This window comes from Amblyomma mixtum, chromosome 9 (assembly GCF_055824585.1).
Source record: "Amblyomma mixtum isolate Tamu chromosome 9, ASM5582458v1, whole genome shotgun sequence".
Taxonomy (NCBI): domain Eukaryota; kingdom Metazoa; phylum Arthropoda; class Arachnida; order Ixodida; family Ixodidae; genus Amblyomma; species Amblyomma mixtum.
Window position 1 is genome coordinate 103,211,555 of NC_143020.1, and position 22,274 is coordinate 103,233,828.

General features: G+C 49.7%; 1 protein-coding gene across 1 annotated transcript; it reads left to right on the plus strand.

The window, feature by feature from the left end:
* Positions 1–13,889: 13,889 nt before the first annotated feature.
* On the plus strand, positions 13,890–19,327 carry LOC149330437 (uncharacterized). The gene is made up of 3 exons (XM_089559854.1): positions 13,890–14,249; positions 16,168–17,453; positions 18,677–19,327. The coding sequence occupies exons 1-3, from the start codon at positions 13,890–13,892 to the stop codon at positions 19,050–19,052; spliced, it is 2,022 nt and encodes a 673-aa protein (XP_089415980.1). The 3' UTR covers positions 19,053–19,327.
* Positions 19,328–22,274: the final 2,947 nt, after the last annotated feature.

Consider the following 22,274-nt stretch of genomic DNA (forward strand, 5'->3'; position numbering starts at 1 on the left):
CGACACTGTGCGTGCATCAATTCAAAAACATTCATGCAGTTATGGCGCGCGGGTGTGACGTCACCACTCCTACCGAAAGTCGGCAGTCAGTTTCGGTACAGTGAACTTGAATCAGCGGTGGCTCGTGTTGACTTGCTATGGCTTGTTGCGGATTCTGTTGTATTATGGATTTGATTGTGGATATTTCTAGATTGGATTATAGACTTTGGATGTGTATTGGCCAGTATTTCGATAGTTATGGACTCTTTTGGCCAGTTAGCGAGTGTATCGATTTTTATGCGGCTAGTGTTGTATTGGCTATGGATCTGTCTTGTCGGACGAACGCCACTGAGCTATGAGCCATGAAATGCTTTCGCAGTAATATATCATTGAATTTCTTCTCTCACTCGGCCTTCGTCAAGAGCTGCAGTGACAATTGAAAACGCAACAATATTATAGCACTCCACCGCGGCTCATACGAGCTATGCTTTGATATCACATCTTTCTCTTTTTCCTACCGGGAGCGTCACGAGAGAATAAATTCAATCAAAAATTATTTGATAGTCGTAAGCGAATACTACTAGGCAATGCAAACATACTAATAACTTAAACTTCATTATAAGCTATAGAGACGCAACCAGAATTTAGTGTATGTACCGCTTTATGGTTTCATAGATGTCTAGTCGGCGTTGAAAATCGGCTTCTTCACTTGTGGAAAAGGCGTTTTCAAATTCAAACTCATTTCTGAAACAGGAAAGAAAGGCAAGAAAGAAACAACTTTTTTCTTATTAGAAAAGGAATGGGGGCAGTCACTGTATCGAAGTGGATTTCATTTTTCGACTGTCTAAAAACAGGACGAAATGCATGAGAAACAGGTGCAAGTATACGGTGTGACACCTCCAACTTTATTTCTTATGGGACACGCTTATATCATGCTGACAATTCTCACAGCATAAACCAGCAAGTGCGCCTAAAAGGAAGAAACTGCCTTCATACGGTGAGTCCCAGTATGAAAAGGGGCTTGTTTTAAACCTCACTGCTGACACAGTGTTGGACATTTTAAGTTCTCTGCTCCAATAGCCACAGATGGTTGAGTGGATCAGAAGGAGAACGTTTTAGTTTCGAAGCGAAAGCTTCACTTTAAAGGTTTCATGATTGCTTGCTTTCAGTCTAGGATTATATTTTTGCTTTGAAAACCACTACAGCGTGCATCGGAGAACGATTGGAGAGCAGTCGGCATCGTCGGTGCCAGGTAACAGGCGCGTTTATAGTCTGACGTGCTCGGCGCGCTGGCAAGCGTCGCTCGCGGTCAGTCGCGCTATGCCGGTTTCGCTACGCCACACGAAATGCGAACCCCTCGATAGTTCGGCGCTGCGCGCCGTCGGCGGCTCTCTTCGGAGCATGCGCAGAACGATCGCTGTCGCGCGGGCCGTCTGCATTCCGTTCGCGCCATTTTCTTCGCTGCCTCATCTGTTTTACCGTATTCACGGCAACGTGGGAGGTGCACCATATGCCCTGCAGCCGTATACTTAATGCGCCCTTACCACGACATACAACTGAATGACACAGAAAGGGTGTTTAACTATTGGTTGTCAAGGGCACGCCATTGCGTTGAACTGGCCATGGCAGCCGCTCAGCGTCAGAAGCCTGGGAATTCGAGACGCCATTGCAGAGTAGTTCATGTCCCCAAAGGGTTCCTTGCCATGGCAACTGAGGGTAGTCAGGCAATGCTAATGCACAACATGAAGGTGTTGCCTCTCCGTCTGTAAACAGCGTTCATTTCCATGCAAAGCAAGCAGAAGTCTTACGTCAGCTCAAAATGTGACTTTACTTTGCAACTTTATGATCACTCAGTTCAGGATTATACATGGATTGCACCAGTGGCATATCACACGTGTGTTGCAGCGGTTCTTGTAACATTTGTGTTTCCGCCACAGCTTCTGGCATTCCCTAACTACAAATGGAAACGAGGAAAAAAAATTCGATCAGACATTACGGTGCATGCAGCAAGTGGTATACTTCGACCAGGAACCGTATACGAATGAACCCGAAAGCAGCAGTCGTAAACAGCTCGCCTGTGGAGAGCCCGCTGATTTGCCGTATCTGTTCCCAGGCGCTCTCATTGTCCTGTTCGTCCCTGCAATCGGGTCGTTTGGTGTCACACACACACGGGGGTGTCGTTTTACGGCTTCGATAAACCTCTGAGTCACGCTGCAGTCCGACGCAAGTTCAACGTCTGAGCCGCCGGCGCCACTCATGTTGGTCGTGCAGGCGTCTGCCATTTTTCTCTGTGCGATGCATCGTGGGTCGACGCAGTGGGCGGCGCCGGCGCGCGAGTCTAGCTGGAGCCGAATCTGCGCCAGGTTCGTCGGGTCGCGCTGGCAGCCGCCGGTTACGAACGGCGCGAGCGCGCGTTACGTCGGACTATATTCACGCTTGTAGTGCATTTCATACGTTCATGCTGCGAGCACGCGGGTTGAAGTCCACGTCACATGGACGCTCTAGGCTGGACTTAACAACACACCTTTAATACGTGAACTCAGGGCTGAAGTAGAACAAAATGGCTGAAAATTCTGCAGCGCGACACACACGTCACAAAACTTGGCCGCGGTTTAGCTCTGGTTAAACCTGGAGTGACGCGAGAGCTCCGCCGAGCCGCGTACTTACACAGCTGCGACACCTTTCCGCCACTCAACACAGCGCATGCGCACAGCTGTTAAAGTTCGGTTTTGCCGGCGAGCCGCTTCGCCGGCAGCAGCCGCTGCTCCCCACCACGTGAGACACCGGCTCAAGGGGCACGTGCCACGCTGAAAGCTCGTGGCGTCGTGTAGCTCTCGCTACAAAACAATATACGTAGGCTGCTGCGCACGTACGCAGCTTTAGCCAAATATCAGCCTAGCTTGTTAGCGAAGGAGATTGTGTAGGAAGGCTATAAAGTAACACTAAGCGAGATGAACTCGCACTTCCATTTTATGAACTGTGGCACGTGGCGCCATCTACCGGTTGGCACGGACTTTGCACCAACCAGCTGCTATCTCCTCTCGCTTGCCGACTGCGGCAGATGCCACAATAATCCGCCAGCTGCCAATGAAACTGGTCACGTTTCGGAAACGTGCATGCAAGGCTTCGCTACACGCTTTCATTAGAATGCGTTCAGAAGCTTGTGCATCTGCCGCATGTGCATGTGAAACTTGTTCATGCGCATCGTGCTGCGCGTAGTGCCGCATCCAGCGACAGTGATTTCGAGTCCAGTATGGACTAACTTAAAGGTCAGTTTTCATGTTCCGTTGCTGGGCGCAACGGAACAAGAAGTTAGTTCCACAAATATGAGACTTATATGTGCGTACTTGCTTGAACTTCGGAGCATTATTATTCCGTTTTCGTCATGTTTTGCAGTAGTTCCAATTTTTCAAGGAAAAAAAAGCCCTGAAAATAAACGTTTTTTTTTTTCAAGCCATTCAAAGTTTCCTGATATCTTACATATCTAGTTGTGATGCGCACGTTTATAAAATTCATTAACTAATATAACGAGGAAATAAACCGGATATAGCGAAGGTGCCTGTAAATAGCAATAGTTGTGCAAAATCCCTGATGTAGATGGCGCTGCTTGGGTCATAGAAGTGGTTTTCCAAAAACATTCGCTGATGTTTGGATTTGGCCTTCTTCACGTTTGCTGAGCACATCGATGTAAACATTTGAAGCTCCCGTAGCTAGCGCTCTCAATTCGAACACTGAGGCAGTGTTGGCAGAGAATTTTTTCAACCTTGACGCTAATAGCAGTCGTCCAGCGCAGCTTAGCTGAAGCTTCCACAAACGTCCCGTGCTCCAATCTACAGCGTTACAAAACATCTTTAGTGAAACGTCGCTGTCCATGACGGGCGAGCTTCCATGGCGAGCGAGCGTCTACACGTAACAAGCGATGCACACCTCTCGGTGGACAGCAATTCATGCTCAGGACAGGCGATAACGCAATTATTGAAAAAAAATAAACGTAATCCACCTCAGAATGGGAGTGTGCATTTCCAGAGTCGCCAAGAAAATCAAGCTCACCCAGAATGAACGCATAGTTCCATTACGGCCGTAATTCACGGGCTAAGAGATATTTCCATCTACATTGCAGCGCACACACTTGCAAAAAACAGCAGACAGCTCGCGCGGAGCGGATTGCCATCATGGGTTTCTCATCGACTAAGTAAGAGCCAAAAAACATTAGTGATCACTGCGGCATTGGCATTGGAGAAATGCGTAGGCGTGACGTCACACCAAGACAACGACGTAACAGTTCCACACTTTTCACGCCAACTGAGACTCGTGACCAGAAGTCGAGACCTTCAAACCGGAAGTCGATCATCACTTATCCGTACCTGACCGATAGCCCAATAGTCTTAATAAAGTTCCATCAATATGCCATCTGAGTTTTTAAACTTCGCGCCACGCTTCGTTTTCAAAATTGGCTCCACGCGTTGACTCCGCCCGCAGTTCCGGTCACGAGGTGCCACACTTCCGGCGTTTTGAAATTTGGCGCCACTTTAACTGCGGCCCCGCCCACTTTTTGGGCACATTAGACTCTAATTACTTAATTAACCCACCTCAACCCCTTGATTTCCCGTACGAGATTTTTTGATGCTCTATCTGATGGTACCATTCTTTTCGCATGAACCCATTCGTGCGGACAAGCACGTGATGACACGAAACCGCCCATTTTTTCGACAATTTTAGCTTTAATTAATGAACTAATTAACCCAACTGAACCCGCCAATCGCATAAACCAATTCGTTTGGAGGCAATCGTGCGGAGAATCTCGTGATGACTGCATTTTCCACGCGTTATTAACAGCGCGGCGCAGACATAAGCGGTATATGATAAGTCGAGAGTCCGATGGTTTCCGCGGCTTACAACGCCGCTCACAAACGAGGATAGGAAGTTCGTCTGTGCGCAGATATTCTGCTCTACACACACCGCTCTGCTTCTAGAGGTTTAGGAGACCAAATAAATAAAACACCATCGCGTAGACTTACCACGAGGGGACGATTAAGCTGCATTTCGTTTGGAAACGTATTCCGCGGGAGATAGCGCCGACAACACCAGCCATAACACATCCGCGCACATAGTTGCCACCACACAATGATTTTCTGCTGTCATCGGCGTAAAGCACGGAGCAAAACCCCGTTTCACGGGCGTATATTTACTATTCGCACGCTAGTGGTGTGCAACATGTTCTGGTGTGCAAGACTACATAGGAAAATTTGTTAATAAGCTTTAATTCTCCACTCACACTTCAAAACCGTAATGTTTTCGCGAAAACAAAACCGAAACCCTACTGTTGATGTGCGCCGTGTCTTCCACTGATTAGTAGGTGGCACACTTTTCGAATAATGAAACAGTTCTGTTCGCATAACTGACATCCACCGTTTCGGCCAATCACGGTGTGTCAAACTAGTGTTTGAGGGTACTACTTTACCATCTCATGTTAAAGTGGGTTTTGAGAGGCACCCAGTGCGTCCTTATGTGCCCCGACCGGTGCAGTGCCGAAAATGCCAGAAGATTGGACATGTAAGTGCTGCGTGTACGAGCACTAAAGCATGTCCGCGTTGTGGTGGCGTGCACGAGGGACCTACATGTGCGATTGAGCCTCCAGTTTGTGCCAACTGCAAAGGTCCTCATGAGGCAACGTCTAGGGAATGTCCGAAGGTGAAAACAGAGATGAAGATCTTGAAGAAAATGGTGAGAGACCATTCTACTCACCGAGAAGCAGCAATCGCGGTACGTCGCTCCAGGAGGAGGACACGAAACCGGCAGAAGAAATTGAGCTCAGTAAATGACGTGTCAATACATCAGGAGGACCGAGACCACTCTGCCGCGCAGAAGCCACCGCCTCCAGCTCCGCAAGAGCCAAGACTGTCAACCACCCAGGAGGACTCCGCAGAGTGGCCACCTCTACCATCGCGTACTGTAAGCTCTGTGACACGTCCGCCTGTGCGTCCGCCGGATGTGTCTACAACAGATGATCAAATCAGGGCGATGCTGAAACAGCTGATAGGCACCTTACGGCTGATAATTGCTGGAGTGGACACGCCAATTGCTAAGGCTGCTGTCCAAATTTTAGACGCTATTGAACCGGTGCTTGCCACCCTTTAATAGCAGTCAAAAATTATGGCTCTACCGTCGTCAGCACCCTCACTACAGGAAAGAATCTCTCGATCGGCAGTATTACAATGGAATGCTCGAGGTCTGCGAGGCCGCCTAGCAGATTTCAGGCAGAGGATTTTCAAGTACCGATTTCCAGTGCTTGTAATATGTGAGCCTAATATCACATCTCCTTTTCGACTGTCTGGTTATGAAAGTTTCCTCTCTGAAGCGGCTGGGCATTTGAGCAAGGTACTACTATGCGTCCGTCGTGACCTCACTTACATTCGGCATCAAATTCCTGGGGGCAGTAGCAACGAGTATGTTGCAATCACTGTGACTCTGAATGGGCGCACAATCTCTATTATAGGTGGCTACATACCACCAAGGGGTCGATTTGATGCCCTACGACTACAATCGCTACTCGACAGCGTTTCGGAGCCCCATATAATAGTAGGAGATTTCAATGCGCATCACCACGGCTGGGGAAGCGCCATTACGAACGTTCGAGGACGGGATATCGCCACGTTCATGGACAATGCAGGTCTTGTTTTGCTCAATGATGGCAAGCCGACATTTCTACGAGGGACTACCTACAGCAGCTGCCTGGACCTTGCATTTGTATCCAGGCGCCTCTCATCGTTCGCAACGTGGTGTGCTGATATTGAAACTTATGGAAGTGACCACATACCAACGTATGTGCAGCTACGGTGGTTTCACCGTCTTCCAAATGCCAAAATACGTTGCACCGACTGGAGTGCTTTCCGCATTGCTCTAGAAGAAACCTGTGGTAACCTCGCTGATCCAACAGATGTGGAACAGCGTATTATTTCGGCCATGCAAGATACAACGCGCAACATCTCAGCGCCCAATTCCACAGCTCCAGTGGATGTGATCTACGCGCAGCTTCGGGCGATTCGTCGGCGCGCAGAAAGAAAATACCGGAGGACAAAAGATGTCTCGGATCTCCGGGCCTCTCGACGTGCCCAGAAGCAAATACAGCGCTATTTGGAGAACCTAGGCAAACAACGGTGGCGGTCATTTTGCAGCAGATTGGATCCCCGCAAACCACTCTCCAAAATCTGGCACGTCGTTCGAGCACTTCCGACATTTCCCCAGCAGAAACACCCTTTCCGTGCATTGGCACTTTATGAAAGACGGCAAGAACTAGAGGTGGCAGAGGATTTCTGTTCGAGAATTGCCGGAAGCGCTTCTTCACCTCGGCAGCATCGATGTGCTCCGACCACGATGGACGATCGACTGGACATCCCCTTCACAATTCAAGAACTGAAAGCGGCTCTTTCTGCTTGTACGCATCCTTCGTCCCCAGGACCTGATGGAATAACATACAATGCGCTTCGTCATCTAGGCCCACAGGTAATGCAAGCCCTCTTAACATTGTTCAACCACTCTTGGGCCTCTGCCACTGTTCCACAGCAGTGGAAAAGAAGCCGCATTGTGGCCTTGCTCAAACCAGGGAAATCGCCACTCGACTTAGCATCCTACAGACCAGTAGCTCTGGCAAGTTGTATTGGCAAGACGATGGAGCGTATGGTGCTAACCCGTCTAGAATGGTTCCTTGAAAAACGTGAACTGTACCCTTCCACAATGACGGGTTTCCGCAAAGGCCGGTCTGCCATCGACAGTGTAATTGATCTCGTGTCAACGGTAGAACATGAAAAACGCCGTCACAGGTTGACTGCTGCTCTTTTCCTCGACATCAAGGGCGCATTCGATAATGTTCAGCATGATGCAGTACTAAATGCACTCGATGAATGTGGCATAGGCGGACGTCTACACAATTGGATTGCAAGCTATTTGACAAACCGGACAGTCTACATGGAGACTCTTGAAGGAGACACAGCAGATCTTCATGTTGCTTGTGGTGTTCCTCAGGGAGGAGTGCTTAGTCCAACGTTGTTCAATCTCGTGCTCATTGGCCTTTTCAAACAACTGCCGAAGACTGTTTCGATATCCGCCTACGCAGACGATATTTGCATATGGACATCAAGTGTCACGCGTCCCCAAGTGCAAGCAAGATTGCAGCGTTCGGTTTCCATTACGTCTGCGTACTTGCGCCGTCAGGGGCTTGCACTTTCGCCAACTAAAAGCGTAGCATTGGCTTTCACACGCAAGTTAATGGCGTGGTATCCGGTCACAATCGACGGGCAAATTGTTCCATACGTAACACATCACAAATTCTTAGGTGTTACGATAGACCGTGACCTGTCCTGGACGAAGCACATTTCTGTGCTCAAGAAAAAGCTCGACAGCTTTGCAAGCATTGTGCGGTGTATGGCAGGAAAATGTCGGGGTCCCTCTGAGCGATCTTTACTACATGTGTACCAGGCGCTGGTAGTCGGTCTTCTCAGATACAGTGCACCCGTTCTGTCGGGAGTCAGACTATCAGGCCTGCATGTGCTTGAAAGCACGCAGGCTCGTGCATTAAGAGTATGCTTGGGTTTGCCATGTAAAACTTCTACATGGGGCACATTTTATGAGGCCCGAGCCTGCCCAGCACGAATTTATTTTCAACAGGAGCCACTTCGTGTGCATTTGCGGCATCTGACCAGGCATCGTCATCACCCCCTGACCAACATTAGTGCGGCGCGTCCAGATGCAGCCTTTTCCAGAGCCCTTAGGATGCAGCGCAATGCGGTGCCTTCGAACTACGCGCCACACCAGGTTGCGGAGGTGCCACTTTGGGCAGTACCAAAACCATCTATACGGACAACAATCCCAGGGATAACAAAGAAGACGCACATTCCAACAGTCGGACTGAAACAGCTGGCGCTGTCATACATTACATCTATGTATACTAACACCCAGCATGTTTTCGTGGACGGATCCGTGACGACCACTTCTTCAGCTGCAGCGGTGATAGTGCCAGGAAATGCCTCATGTCACCGTTTCAGGCTCATGCACAAAACGTCCTCTACGGCAACCGAATTGGCAGCCATACGAGAAGCCGTCCTTTATATTGGTCACCAGCCAGCGCAGCAATGGACTATATTCTGCGACTCGAGATCGGCATTGCAGGTCGTACAAACTTATCTAAAACCAAGGGCATGCGAGCAGCTGGTTCAACAAATTGTGGTTTTGTTAGCCGAAGCTTTCCACCGCGGCCATATCATAAAGTTTCAATGGATACCGAGCCATTGCGGCATAGCGGGAAACGAGCGTGCTGACGCCGAGGCTCGGATGGCACATAGTGATGGTGCTTTCATTGAGATAGCCTTTTCTAGATCAGACATTGGAGCCTTGTTGGCGCATTTAATGCAAGCGGCAATGCAGTCGCACTGGCATGATTCGAGTCATCAACAGGACCGCGTCTGTAAGCTTGACGCTGGCTCACGATTACATTTGCCATCTATGGTGGTGCGACGTCATGGGACTTTACTCCACCGGCTACGGCTTGGCGTTGCCTACACCAAACACTATCTTCGCAAGATCGGCATCGAAAGTAACCCAAATTGTGCACAGTGCCACACTCCAGAGACTATTGGACACCTTCTTTGCGAGTGCCCGAACTATACTGATGAAAGAACAACATTGGAGGCGACCGTGAAACGACTGGACTCTCGCCCTCTCTCTGAGGAAACTCTTCTGGGCGCCAGGACGAGACGTTCTGATTGGTGCCGTGTGACAAAGGCCCTGCTCAACTTTTTGTGTGAAACAGGCCTGGATACTCGTCTGTGACCGCCTGTGCACAACCTACATGGTTAATGACATGTGTCGGTGTTTGTATTGCTGACACCAGTTTTATGAGTTTTATGTGCGTCTACTCACCGCGATGCGAGTGCCAGCCAGTGTGGTGTGTGTGGTGTGTGTGTGTGTGTGTAGACATCACCCGAGAAACTCATTGTATTATGCCATCATCAGCCTTCATTCGCACTTTCCTTTTCCTCCTCTTCCCTTTCCCCTGTGTGGAGTAGCAGGCCAGGGCCATACCACCGGCCGACCTCTCCACCTTTCCCTCATTAAAATTCCTTTCTCTTTCTCTCTCTCTAAACAGTTTGCATAGGATAAATTCTAGGAAAACGAAGGCGACGGATCTGTGCTGACGTGTGTCGCATGGGCTCCCGCCTCGAAGCCACCTTTAGGCGGAGAGAGTCAGCCCTCGGGCTCGAATCTTTCGGAAGACATCCGAACCGTCGACCTGCGCCTGCCGAAACCGGATTTCGCCAACCTAAGGACGCCTATTAGGCCAATTGCCGGCCGTTTGTCGCCTAGCCATCGAGCTAGGCCTAGCTCGCTACCTCACCGCCGAGAACTGAGCGCCCAGGCACCCGCAATGATGGAATACGCCACGTGGTTTCTCATGAGTCAGAGTCAAAGAGTACAGATTCAAACGAAACGTATTAAAGGCATCAGAAGCAGCGCTGCGCGTTCGGTACTTGTGTTCGTCTGTCCTTTCGCACTGTGGCTACCCTTATCGCAGCAAGTGCGTCTAACTCCTGTGCTACTGCACCTCAAGGAAGATGGGCCATCTACATGGGCGTCCGGAGGGGGGGGGGGGGGGGGGGGCAAGGGGGGGCGGCTGCACCCCCCTGGAAAATCACGCACTCGAACCGTGAGTGATGGCCGCACGCCAGGGGCGGTGGTGCGCTCAGCCAAAAGGGTAAAAGCAGCCCCGCTTCGACGCTTGGTCACATCTGCGAAATGCCGCGTCCGGGCGCGCGTCGTTCCGCCGTTTTCAAACCACGCCACCGCCAGCTCTGCTGAAGGACGACCTGTTGCAGACATGCAGCGGCACCGGCGAGCATGTGTTTCGAGCCGTCTTGAGATGGGTGTCTGTTTCTTTGATCTCTAGAGAGATAGCGACACGGAGGCAGACAGTGCACAGGGCACAGGTCGCTCGCTATAATCATGATACGTTCGTACGCCGGCCACCGATGAATTCTTGAGGGGGGAAGGACAAATCAGCCGTGTCCACCCCCGCTTTGTCGGGCTGCTCAGGGGCAAGCGGGCGACGAGTTGGCGCCGCCGCCGCGCGCTGTCTCCTCCGATCCACGGGAGAGCTCGGTGCGGTAGAAGCGCCGCTTTCAGAACCTTCGGCAAAGGGGATTAGCTGCTTTTGTTCACGGCGACGCAGTCTCCAGAGGCGCCCCCACACCAGCGTTCCTTGCGTCTTCTCCGAAAACCAGCGCCTTTGGTCAACGCAGCCCGATGGCGCCTGCCTGGCTCGCCTGTCACCTCTGGCTGGGCCTCAAATCACAACAGCGCCCATGTACTGTGCGTGTCAGTGCATGGTAAAGAGACCCAGGTGGTCGACATTATCCGAAACTCTGTACTACTCCGTCCCTCATAGCCTGAGTCGTTTTGGGGCTCTGAACCCCATAAAAGCACAAAAACAAATTTTCCGGCCGAATTAGTTGCGGGTGTCCCTTCCCCTCGGAAGCCGCGCGGCGTTCCTTACACCCCAAAAGTGCGCATTCGTGGATATTGTGGCAAGTAAGCCCTTGCACGTGTGCGCACCTCTGTGTTTGTGCTTCGGTGTTTTTAGTGGCGGGTTGTCAACGAAGGTGAGAACAACCAAGACAGCGGACGAGAAAACGACGAGCGGCGAGCAGTGTGTGTGCGGTTGCTCGACTGTGCGGATGCGCGAGCAAGATGGAGCGAGGTGTATGAAGCTGCGAGCGTGCATTTATCTTGTAAATAAGTTTTCGTTGTATATATAGTCATCTTTTGTTTTCAACGTACTCGTTCAACCATTTTTCCAATCAATATATATGATGACTGTGCACTGAGAGCGTGTAATGAAGCACAGAAATGAATTTATCACCCGTGTAACTACGCAATTCGCCCAGAAAAATCCGAGGCGCCTACAGTTGCTGTTCAAGGAAGACTGACTGAGTGACTGTAGTTGCGTGTTTGTGAACATATTGCGCTGTGTGCTGGTCATCAATTCGGGTGAGTCGAGAACCCGTATGCAGTAAGACTGAGCACTTCGAGTATTGATAGTATCTTTTTGCATTTTTATTAATTTTAATTGTTTCTTTGTTGATAAACTCCAATGTATCTCTACAATCCGGGCTTTAATTTGCTGCTTGTAATTTTCTTTCATGTGTGTATTTTACTTATTTTTTATTTATATATAAATAAATAAATTTACTCCGCAAACAGTGCCTTTTCGCTACGAATATACCCCCCCCCCCCCTCCGGCGCCAACAACCAATGGGCCCCCCCCTGCAAAAAATTCTGCGGACGCCCTTGGCCATCTATACTCCATCTTAGTAGTTCCTTGCAGCCCTACCAAAGCTGCGAAGAGTGCACAGGCGACGTTCCGACGGTGCAAAATGTAGTGCCAAGATTAAATACGGATATAGACATATGCGATAGCGTGCTTTAAATTGCCCATCCGCCAAACGCTATTTCATATCGAGACGTACGCTCGCGTACGTTAATGCGTTAAGAATGTGTCTACCGAGCGATGCACAGCAGCTCAGCACTCTAACCTCTGAGACCATTTTTCCACCCGTCTAGAGACCATCCACCTAAACAGGCGTCCACCAGCCCCATAAAGGCCGATTTACACGACGGACCGTTCGCCCGCGGCCCGCGCACTACGTGTTCATGCGTCAGCACATTTAGAGGCGCGCTGCCGGCCGTGAGAGGCCGCGGCAGCGCGCCTCTAAATGTGCTGACGCATGAACACGTAGTGCGCGGGCCGCGGGCGAACGGTCCGTCATGTGAATCGGCCTTTATGGGGCTGGTGGGTCACTTAAGACGCACATAAACACTCACTTTCCCCAATCTCCGCCACTTACACCGGATCCGCCGAATATTATACGCAGATACATGTCTCCAGTGGGGTGATATTCCTAAGTTCACACACATTGCATGGATATGCCCAGCTTAAACCAACCACTTAAAGCTGTCAAACGTGGCGCAGGAGCATTGGGAGGTGACGATGGCCAGCGGCATCCTGGAAGACCAGGAGGTGGTAGTCGCCATCGCCAAAGCGTCGGCCGGAGCCACAGGGGTCTTGGACGGAGACCACCTGGTTTTGTTCAATCACCTCCTTCTTTGCTCTCAATAAATGATCCTTCCTTCCTTCCTTCCTTCCTTCCTTCCTTCCTTCCTTCCTTCCTTCCTTCCTTCCTTCCTTCCTTCCTTCCTATGGGAAGCATCGCGACTGATCGACTGATAGTATCAAAGAGCTGACATCTGTGTAGAGGTAAAAAGATATGTTTTCTTTCTCGTCGTCCACTGTGGGCGAACAAGTGATACTGGAAGCTGCATTGTGACCACACGGTATGAAAGCCCCCACTCCGAACAGAAAATGAGCCGAGGTATCACATGTCTCATATGCCTAAAGTCAGGCTGCAATGAAACACACTCGTGAAACTTCCCGGGTAAACGCGATCGACGTAGGGCGGGACCACAGGTATCAAATTTTTCAGAGGCACCACAATCTGGTTTACTTAAGATTTATTGCAAATTAGGAGAACCCGGGAACTCCGGCTTTCAAAACATTAAACTAATGTGTACACCGACGGTTCCAATCAAAGAACAAAGGCTAATCGAAGTTATCTAAAACAGGTGTGAAAAGTGGGAATTACTGTGGTTATTCTGTCTCTTGCGTCTTTTGTGACAGTAATAAGATAGGTAAGAGAAGCTGTTCTTTTTTTTTTTCAGCCGACAATGAAAATCATGGAAGGGTAGCTCTGGCGGCTGCACGAGCCGCATAGCGGTCAACTCTTGCACCTGAGGGCGCTGTTTCCCCACAGCTACACGCGCTCCACGAATGCTGCCTCCAGAAGAAGCTGAAGACGGCTACGATGGAAGCTAGGCCTCCGGGAGAAGACCCACTTTCCCCCGTTGACGGCGGTCGCCCCGCGACTCGCACTCCCATCCTGCGAAGTAAGCGCCTGCAATCGGCAGGCACCTGCCTCGACTGCGCATGCGGGGTCGCTGTGCCCACAGCCATCGCCGCGCTGGCCTGGTTCGCTGTCCACTGGTCCGCCAAGCGGATCAGCAGGAGTGACCCCGGGACGACGTTCTGCTGCTCCAGCGAGGCAGCCACGCTGTTCGCCGCCATCGACAACAAGCAGCAGCCCTGCACAGATTTCTTCGCGTACATCTGCAAGAACGCCCTCGAGGACGGCCTCGTACAGCGTGACGTGGCACGCGACTTGCTGGTAAGGCATTTGCGCACGGGGACTACACTTGCTAAAATGTGTAGGGAAATCCTCCAAGGTAGAGTAGGTAAGTAACAAGGGAGTAATTACTCATTGACGAGGACCAGGGCAATTTTTTTTAACTGTGAAAGAAAGCCGTATAGCTTTCCTATGTAGCCGTTTGGCTGCGCTCGGGTGGATGTCGGTAATTAATTGCTCCCTTAGTACAAATCTACTCTACCTTGGGGGATTCCCCTAAACATTTGACCAACAGAGTTCCCACTTCGAGTTATTGATCAATTCGCTCTCGCCCTACTTTAAGCTTGCCGTCCCGGTTAGCTCAGTTGGTAGGGCGACTGCTCCGGTGAAGCGGTGGTCCCGGGTTCGAACCCCGGACCAGGACGAATTTTTCATTAACTACGATGTTCCTGAGAAAGCTGTAGAGCTTTCCTTTGTAGCCGTTTGGCTGCGCTCGGGTGGATGTCAATGAGTAATTACTCCCTTATTACGGAGACTACACTTCTTGAATGAACGCAGCAGCAAGAAAAACGGAGACGAAATAGGCACATATAGGACAGGACGAATGCTGCACTTCCGACTGATTTTTAGTTGGAAGTCCAGCATTCGTCCTGTCGTATGTGTGCATTTCGTCCCCGTTTTTTTCTTGCTGCTACGTTTCTTCAAGATGGATCAATGCCAACTGACCCAAACTTCAATGCTTTTACTACACATCTAGATTCAACGAGGGTACACAAGCAAACAAAAAAGAGCAAAAACTAAAATTGGACACAACTCAAGAACGCAGCGGGTTTCCCCGCTCAAAGGACCGCCTTCCAGCCAATGGCTTTGGCCGATTATCATGAGCCTGCTAGCGTGACAATGCAGGGAGCGCCGTCACAATGCAGAGGGGGTCCCTTTTTTTGTCCGTCCTTTTTTCGTGTGCGCTGCTAACACCTACATCATGAAAAACCAACTAGCCCAAGAAAAGACGTTTCGTGTCTATCCCCGTACATAGAGGAAAGAGGAAGAAAGCCAGGTGAGCGGATGAGACTAAGAAGTTTGTGGGGGTAAGGTGGCCGTAGATGGCACAAGAGTAGGTGGAGAGTTATGAGGTAGCCCTTTATCCTGAAGTGGGTGTAGTTAATTAGCCTGGTAACTGTGATTTAGAAATTTTAATTTTTCTGCGCACCGCCTGCGGCATACTCGGTAGTTCGCCAACATGAAATGCAGAAAGCGAGTTCCCTGCTTGTGTTAGTTGGCAAGTTCAGGAGCTGTTCTGGAGTGCTTAAGCGCCCGAGTTCAAAACTTACGCTGTACTTCACTCCAAGCCGCCATTTCGAAGCCGTTGTTCGCGAACGTACTACGGTCACACGACCTTAGTTTACCAATCTCAACTAGCGCCCATTTCTTTAACCACAAAGGTTAAGTTTTAATTTCCTACCAAAATGAACTCGGTGGTTTTCTCATTTGGCATACAGTAAGGTTGGCAAGGACCTTTTTTACCCCGGGCAGTTTCGCGGAAGTACTGGACAGTGCCCTTCCCGATTGATATCAGTCAACCATAACATGTATGGACGTCTCATCAACAGACTAAAAAGCTGCTACAAACAGGAACGTCTGTGCGCTGCGGAATGAAAGGTCCAATTGTTGAGACACGTGGCAAACGAAAACACTATCTTCGGTTTAGCATTTCTCAACCTTGCCCTTTTGTTTGTACTGCGCTGCCTACAAAACACCACACAAAAGATTGCTTTTGGCGTCTATGTTCTTGATCTCCACTACATGCCCCTTACCTCAGTGAATGACCCAATGATGTAACGCGAGTGACCTTAAGGGGCCCTGTTTCGGTAGAGGTCGGTTCCTGCAGCGCATCTGTGTAAGTTTCTTAACAGACCTTTAATGAGGCACTTGGCTCTGGGCCACTGTTTTCTCTTTGTAGTGGGACATCACCTCTGGCATCATCAAGGACACCCAGGACTACGGCAGTGAGGCTGCAGCCGCACTCCACACCCTTTACACATCATGCGTCAAAGAGATATGGCAGGAGGACCTGCGAGCCAGGGACATTGCGGCGGCCGTGCTAGAAATCGCCAACAGCACCACGCGAGCGAGTGGCGAAAGCTTACTTCGCTTGGCCCTTGCAGTGGATAAGCGGTACCACCTGCCGTTCATCTTCGAAGTAAGGAGCTTACCCGGCGAAACAACCCGGCTCACGTTCGCTAGGGGGACACCTCGAGTCGCCGACCACAAACGTAAATGCGATGCTTCCTGCTACGGCGTCACGCTCTCCGTCCTTAATTCGCACTTTGACACTAATTACACCAGTGAGGACATCTCGAAGTGGGAACAGCAATTGCCTCCTAATGTCCGAAGACGAACGTCCGCGTCTTTGAGAGAGATTAGCGAAGCTTTGGACCATCTAGAGCCGTCCCAACTCAAAGCCATACTCCTCGAGTACTTTATAGATGTTGAACGCGTGAATACAATCTTGGCCATAGATAAAAATAGCCTCTTTGCGGACATTCGGCTTCTGATAGACGCGCAGAATCAGCCGTTGGCGTTGTTCTACTTGTTGCTTCTTGTCGCTCTCGAAGCCATGAGCTACATTCAACAGGGCAGCACGCTAAGTTCACCTAATATGCGTAGCGAGGAAGTCTGCCATAGTCACGTGCACCTCAACTTCCACCTATGGCGCATTACGTACGTGGCGTCGCTAGCGAGTCCCGCTAAAGACAACCAGCTGCACAACATCTTCGAGGCCACGCGGCGACGATTAATTGACTATGGCCCACTTCGGCGGTTGGTGGCGGCCGGAAACGACACTCAGCACTTCCGGTCAATAGTCGGCAACATAAAGCTCGTGCTGCCTGGCGACCTGGTCTTCCGGGAACCAGCCGTGCCGCACATGACCTCCCGGGGCTTCGCCCGGAACTTCTTCTTGGCTCTGAACTTCGAGTTCGAAGCTAAGAAGGAGACGGCGCGACGAGGTGTGCCCTGGTTTCGAGACAATCCCGACAACAGAGCTGCGGACCGCGTGTTCTTTGCGGATGGGACCACTCTGTACGTGTCATCTCTGGGCTACAGATGGCTGAGTTCCTCTACCGTCGACCCGCTTTTCGCCGACGCTGCCGTGATTGCGAGTCGCATGGCCGCCATGCTCTGGATTAAACTAGTCGGCTGGAAGGGCTGGTCACGAGAGACAAAGGCGGCCCTACAATCGCACAGGTGATGTATATTACTCGGACGTTAATTCCGAAAAAAAAACAATCGCTGCGTGCAAGAACGCTGAAAGAAAGGGTTCTTCTACGGATCAGGCTGTTTTTGTTACGGCTTCCATCACATTCGAGATGAAATTTGGGCTATTCCTTGCATGCTAGAACGTCAAAGCCGTCGCGCTGGCTCAGTGGTTATGGCGCTCGGCTCCTGAACCGAAAGACGCGGGTTATATCCCGGCCGCGCCGGTCAAATTTCGATGGAGGCGAAATTCTACAGACACGCGTACTGTGCGATGTCTGCCAATATCCCTCAAGAGATTGCCAATATCCCTCAAGAGAAAAGTATACAACCGCTGTATCTACCGGTACTCACTTATGGGCAGAAACGTGAAGGCTAACAAAGAGCGTTCAGCTTAAGTCAAGGAGAACGCAGCGAGCTATGGAAAGAAAAATGATAGGTATAACGTTAAGAGATCGGAAGCGGGCGGAGTGGATGAGAGAACAAAGGCGCGTTAATGACATCCTAGTTGAAATCAGGAAGAAGTGGGCTTGGGCAGGGCAGTTAATGCGAAGGCAAGATAGCCGCTGGTCCTTAAGGGTAACGGAGTGGATTCCAAGTGAAGGCAAGCGTTGCAGGGGGCCTCAGAAAATTAGCTGGGCGGATGAGATTAAAAAATTTGCTGGAATACGGTGGCCGCAACTGGCGAAGGAGAGGGTTACTTGGAGAGACATGGGAGCGGCCTTTACCCTTCATTGGGCGTAGTTAGGCTGATGATGATGAAGATGATGCGGTCAAACCGTTCGAATCATGAACGAGACGACAGCGGTCTGTCACCGGAATGGTTAGGATTTCCTTCAGCTGACAGTGGACCGAGCAAGCAGTACTTGAGAGAAGACTTTTAAGTGCTACTAAACAACCGAATTCGGGAACAAAAAAAAAACGAATGCTGATAATGCACTCGAAATGTACACAAGCAAGGTTATTGATGATTTTACTCGACAAGGAATCGTGTAGTGAGTAGGCTTATACCCAATGGGCATTGGAACTCTTTCGGACGTCCCGCGGACGTCATGAACGTCCGCTGTACATCTATGGGAGTTTTAATGTCCATTGGGTAGTCACTCATTGGCAGTAACGGGAAGGTGCTGCTGACAGCAAACCGTGGAAAATTGAGTGAAGTATGCGCATGTTTCACTCTTTTAAGGTTATCTCTGTCGATGCTTTTCATGCAGGGAATGCGTGCTGAGCGCCTCACGCGCAAAGTACCTCGTATCCGTGCACCCCGTGGTGGAGCTCAAGATGGGGCTACAAGTCGCCGCCATTGTCGGGGCTGCAGGTAGTGCCCATGGCGAGGCCGCCACACCAGTGGCCGCCAGAGCTAGCTGGTACACGATGCAGGACGCCTGGAGCCTCTACCGGATGTCGGAAGCCCAGTACTTCTACACCCGCTTCGCCTACTACCGTTGCAGCACCTCATCGCAGGCTAGAGCCTTAGTGAACGAACTTGTAAGGGGCAACATTGACTGCGCTACAGCGTTTCAGTGCCCGCGCAACAAGTACGTGGTTGAACAAGGTGACTGCGTGAACATTACTGTGCAGAATAGTTGACACTGATTGATGTGAGCGTGAGGTTGTTAAGGACCTAAGCGCCTTGTTATGTTGGTGGATCTTTTTGAGTGCCCACCCTGTAAGTCGTTTTTTTTTTGTCTTCTTTGGAGAGGATCTAGGTCACTTTGCAGATGTTTGACCACACTTTAGATATAGAGAATCGTATGATTATCTAATTGCTCTTTTTCAGTTATCTATGCTGCTTACGATTATTCAGCTTTATTTTTTGTTTTACATTTACGAGGCATCTCCAATTTGTTATATCTACAAAGGTTTATTCAGACAATGGTACACTTCTCGTCACGAGCCCTTTGAGGTTGCTAGAAAAACGTATCTGCTTACGCGGTCAACCGCACGACGGAATATTGCAGCATGCAGTTTCCGTAAATCAGGAGTGTGAAAATAACTCTCCATTTAATTTAAGATTTGTCATTTTTTTTTCAATACAGCTATTCTCACGAGTCAGCTTTAGTGATCAGCTTTCTTATGAGGCTTCAAATATGTCGAATAAAATTTCCCGCGTTTGCAATGTTCATGTGCTGTCAAATTCTGCTCTGTAACCTTCCGCTGGCTAAGGACGTCCAGAATCTGAGCCTTCCAGTGAAGCTCACCCTTGTTCCTTAAATAACTTTTATTCGCGCTGGCTTTCAGGGCTCGTTTTTTAGTCGCAGGTACTACTGGACCTTATGTGGCTTCAGTAATGCAGGTTACACGTAAGATGGAAAGGACATATTCAGCCTTGCAGTAGATCTGGTTTTTAGGGATAGTGTAAGCAAAACTGACGCCCCTGCTATAGAGAGGAGCAAGAGAAGACTGGTGTATTTCCCCACAGCGCAGATAATCAACCTAATATAGGAAAAGTATTGGCAGAGGCCGATCCTACTAAGAACTAGTATAAAACCATCGATTTATATAATTATAGTAATAATAATACTAATATCTATTTACAATAATTCATAGTACCCCCCGCCGCGGTGGCTCAGTGGTTATGGTGCTCGGCTGCTGACCCGAAAGACGCGGGTTCGATCCCGGCCGCGGCGGCTGAATTTTGATGGAGGCGAAATTCTAGAGGCCCGTGTGCTGTACGATGTCAGTGCACGTTAGAGAACCCCAGGTGGTCGAAATTTCCGGAGCCCTCCACTACGGCGTCTCTCATAGCCTGAGTCGCTTTGGGACGTTAAACCCATAAACCAAACCAAACCAGTTTATAATACCCTGTTTCGATTCCCTACTCGACCAATTTTAACTTGGGCTTATTTATTTTTTTATTTTATTTATTTACATGTAGCATCAATATACCATCCCTTTAACTGGTTGCATGGTTACTAGCAAAGTACAACTGGCCCTGTTTGAAATTCGCGCACTGTGACGTCAATAACCATTTGGACCAATTGAGAGCGTGCCATTTCTGTCGACAACTCCTGCTTAAAACGGTGAGGCATTAAAGGCTTCAGCAATAATATTTTAGTATTTACCTGCCTTATCTCTCTATCAGTGCGCATGCTTACCGCTTGCGCACTTTCGGGGCGCGGTACGCGTCATGCTAAATGTCTCTAATGCCGCTTTTAGCAAAAATGGGCGGCTAAAATTTAAGGCAGAGAGTAAGGAGCACGCATACAAAACACTGACACAAAACACGCCATGACCAAAAGCACAAAGCTGGATTTGGTGCTTGGGAAGGAGTTTCCACTGTCTTTTAGTCCATGTTTTTTAGTCACATTAGTCAATGATGTGTTTAGAATTGGAAAAGTTTCCGTTTATTGCAGCAGTGCCCACAGCCTATGGGCTGCCGCCACTTCAGGAGGTGCGTATTTAATTTCTCCCTCGCGTTGGATTACACACGGATTACAATAACCACCAGTCGGCCTTGCTCAGTCCATTATGGTGTTTGCAGCGCAATATGCGATATAGATGTACACCTTCTGCACGCGTAAGCAACCGCTTGTGAATGAGCTCGTTCGCTGTGTTTCTTCGTCACTGGGCTTGTCGTTCTCTAACTCGCATGTCCTCCATATCAGAAAAAAAAATTAGGCGGCGATTCGACTTGGCCGAACCCAGTTAACCATACCGAAAGCTCCGGCGCGAAGATCTCGGTTATATACAACTCTCCATGGTGACGTCACACTCCATCACGCCATAATCACGTGGTATCACGCGAAGGTCACGTGACTTCTTCCATACCTTCACACCAACTGTATGGTCAAGGGTGAAAGGCCAAGCGCCATAACCACTGATCCACGCGGCGGTTGATCCCGGCCGCAGCGGTCGAATTTCGATGAAGGCGAAATTCTAGAGGTCCGTGTGCTGCGGGATGTCAGTGCCCGTTCAAGAACCCCAGGTGGCTGAAATTTCCGGAGCCCTTCACTACGGCGACCCTCATAGCCTGAGTCGCTTTGAACGTAACACCCCCCCCCCCCCCCCCCATAAAGAAAAGCAACTACACAAAAAACATAAAAGGGTCAAAGGGCAAGGCACAAGCGTATAGCAACACCAGCCATAGCTCAGCCAAGGTAATTCAAGGTCGGCGGTTAGTCACGCGATGTGTGAGTTGGGTACCTTAGTACAGCTTTCGCTACAAAACGAACGTACGCCAAATGATTGCAGTCTGAGCTCTCCTTTCATAGCTGAAGCGATGTGTTCATCTAAATTTTTGCAAGTAGGTGTCACGGCGGCCACAGTTTTCAAGTCTTTCTGCGGTCTCGTGAACTCAACAAATCTATTTGTTCTTGGCTCACGCTGGCGTCAGTGTTGCATATTAATTGATGCGTTGAAGAGTGCGACCATGTCCTGTACAAGTTCTTGTGCGTATTATTGCACTGTAATAACCCCTATTGCTTAACAGCAATAGGTCGGCTTGCGCGTAATATTTCTTTATAACGTCTATGCTGGTCTTCAATCTATTATTCACAAAAGTTACTGTAGCGTACCGTTATTGAAAGTTGGGCGCAACTGGAAAAGCTGTGCATCAATTTCCCTGAATATCTGGCACTTGGGGCTCTATGGTAGGCCTGGAAAAAAGCCAGATCAAGAAATTTCCTAAAAAATAAATTCGCCAGCGTCGCATGTCATTTGCAGTCCTTGGGCTCCGATTATTTTTCTAAATCAACGGAGCTTCAACGCTTGAAGCGGACTGCTATTCAAATTGTCCCAGTCTGCTTGGACAACAGACCAACGTCAACCGCGATGTTTACTTTTTCACGATTCAGCATGTCAATAACACCA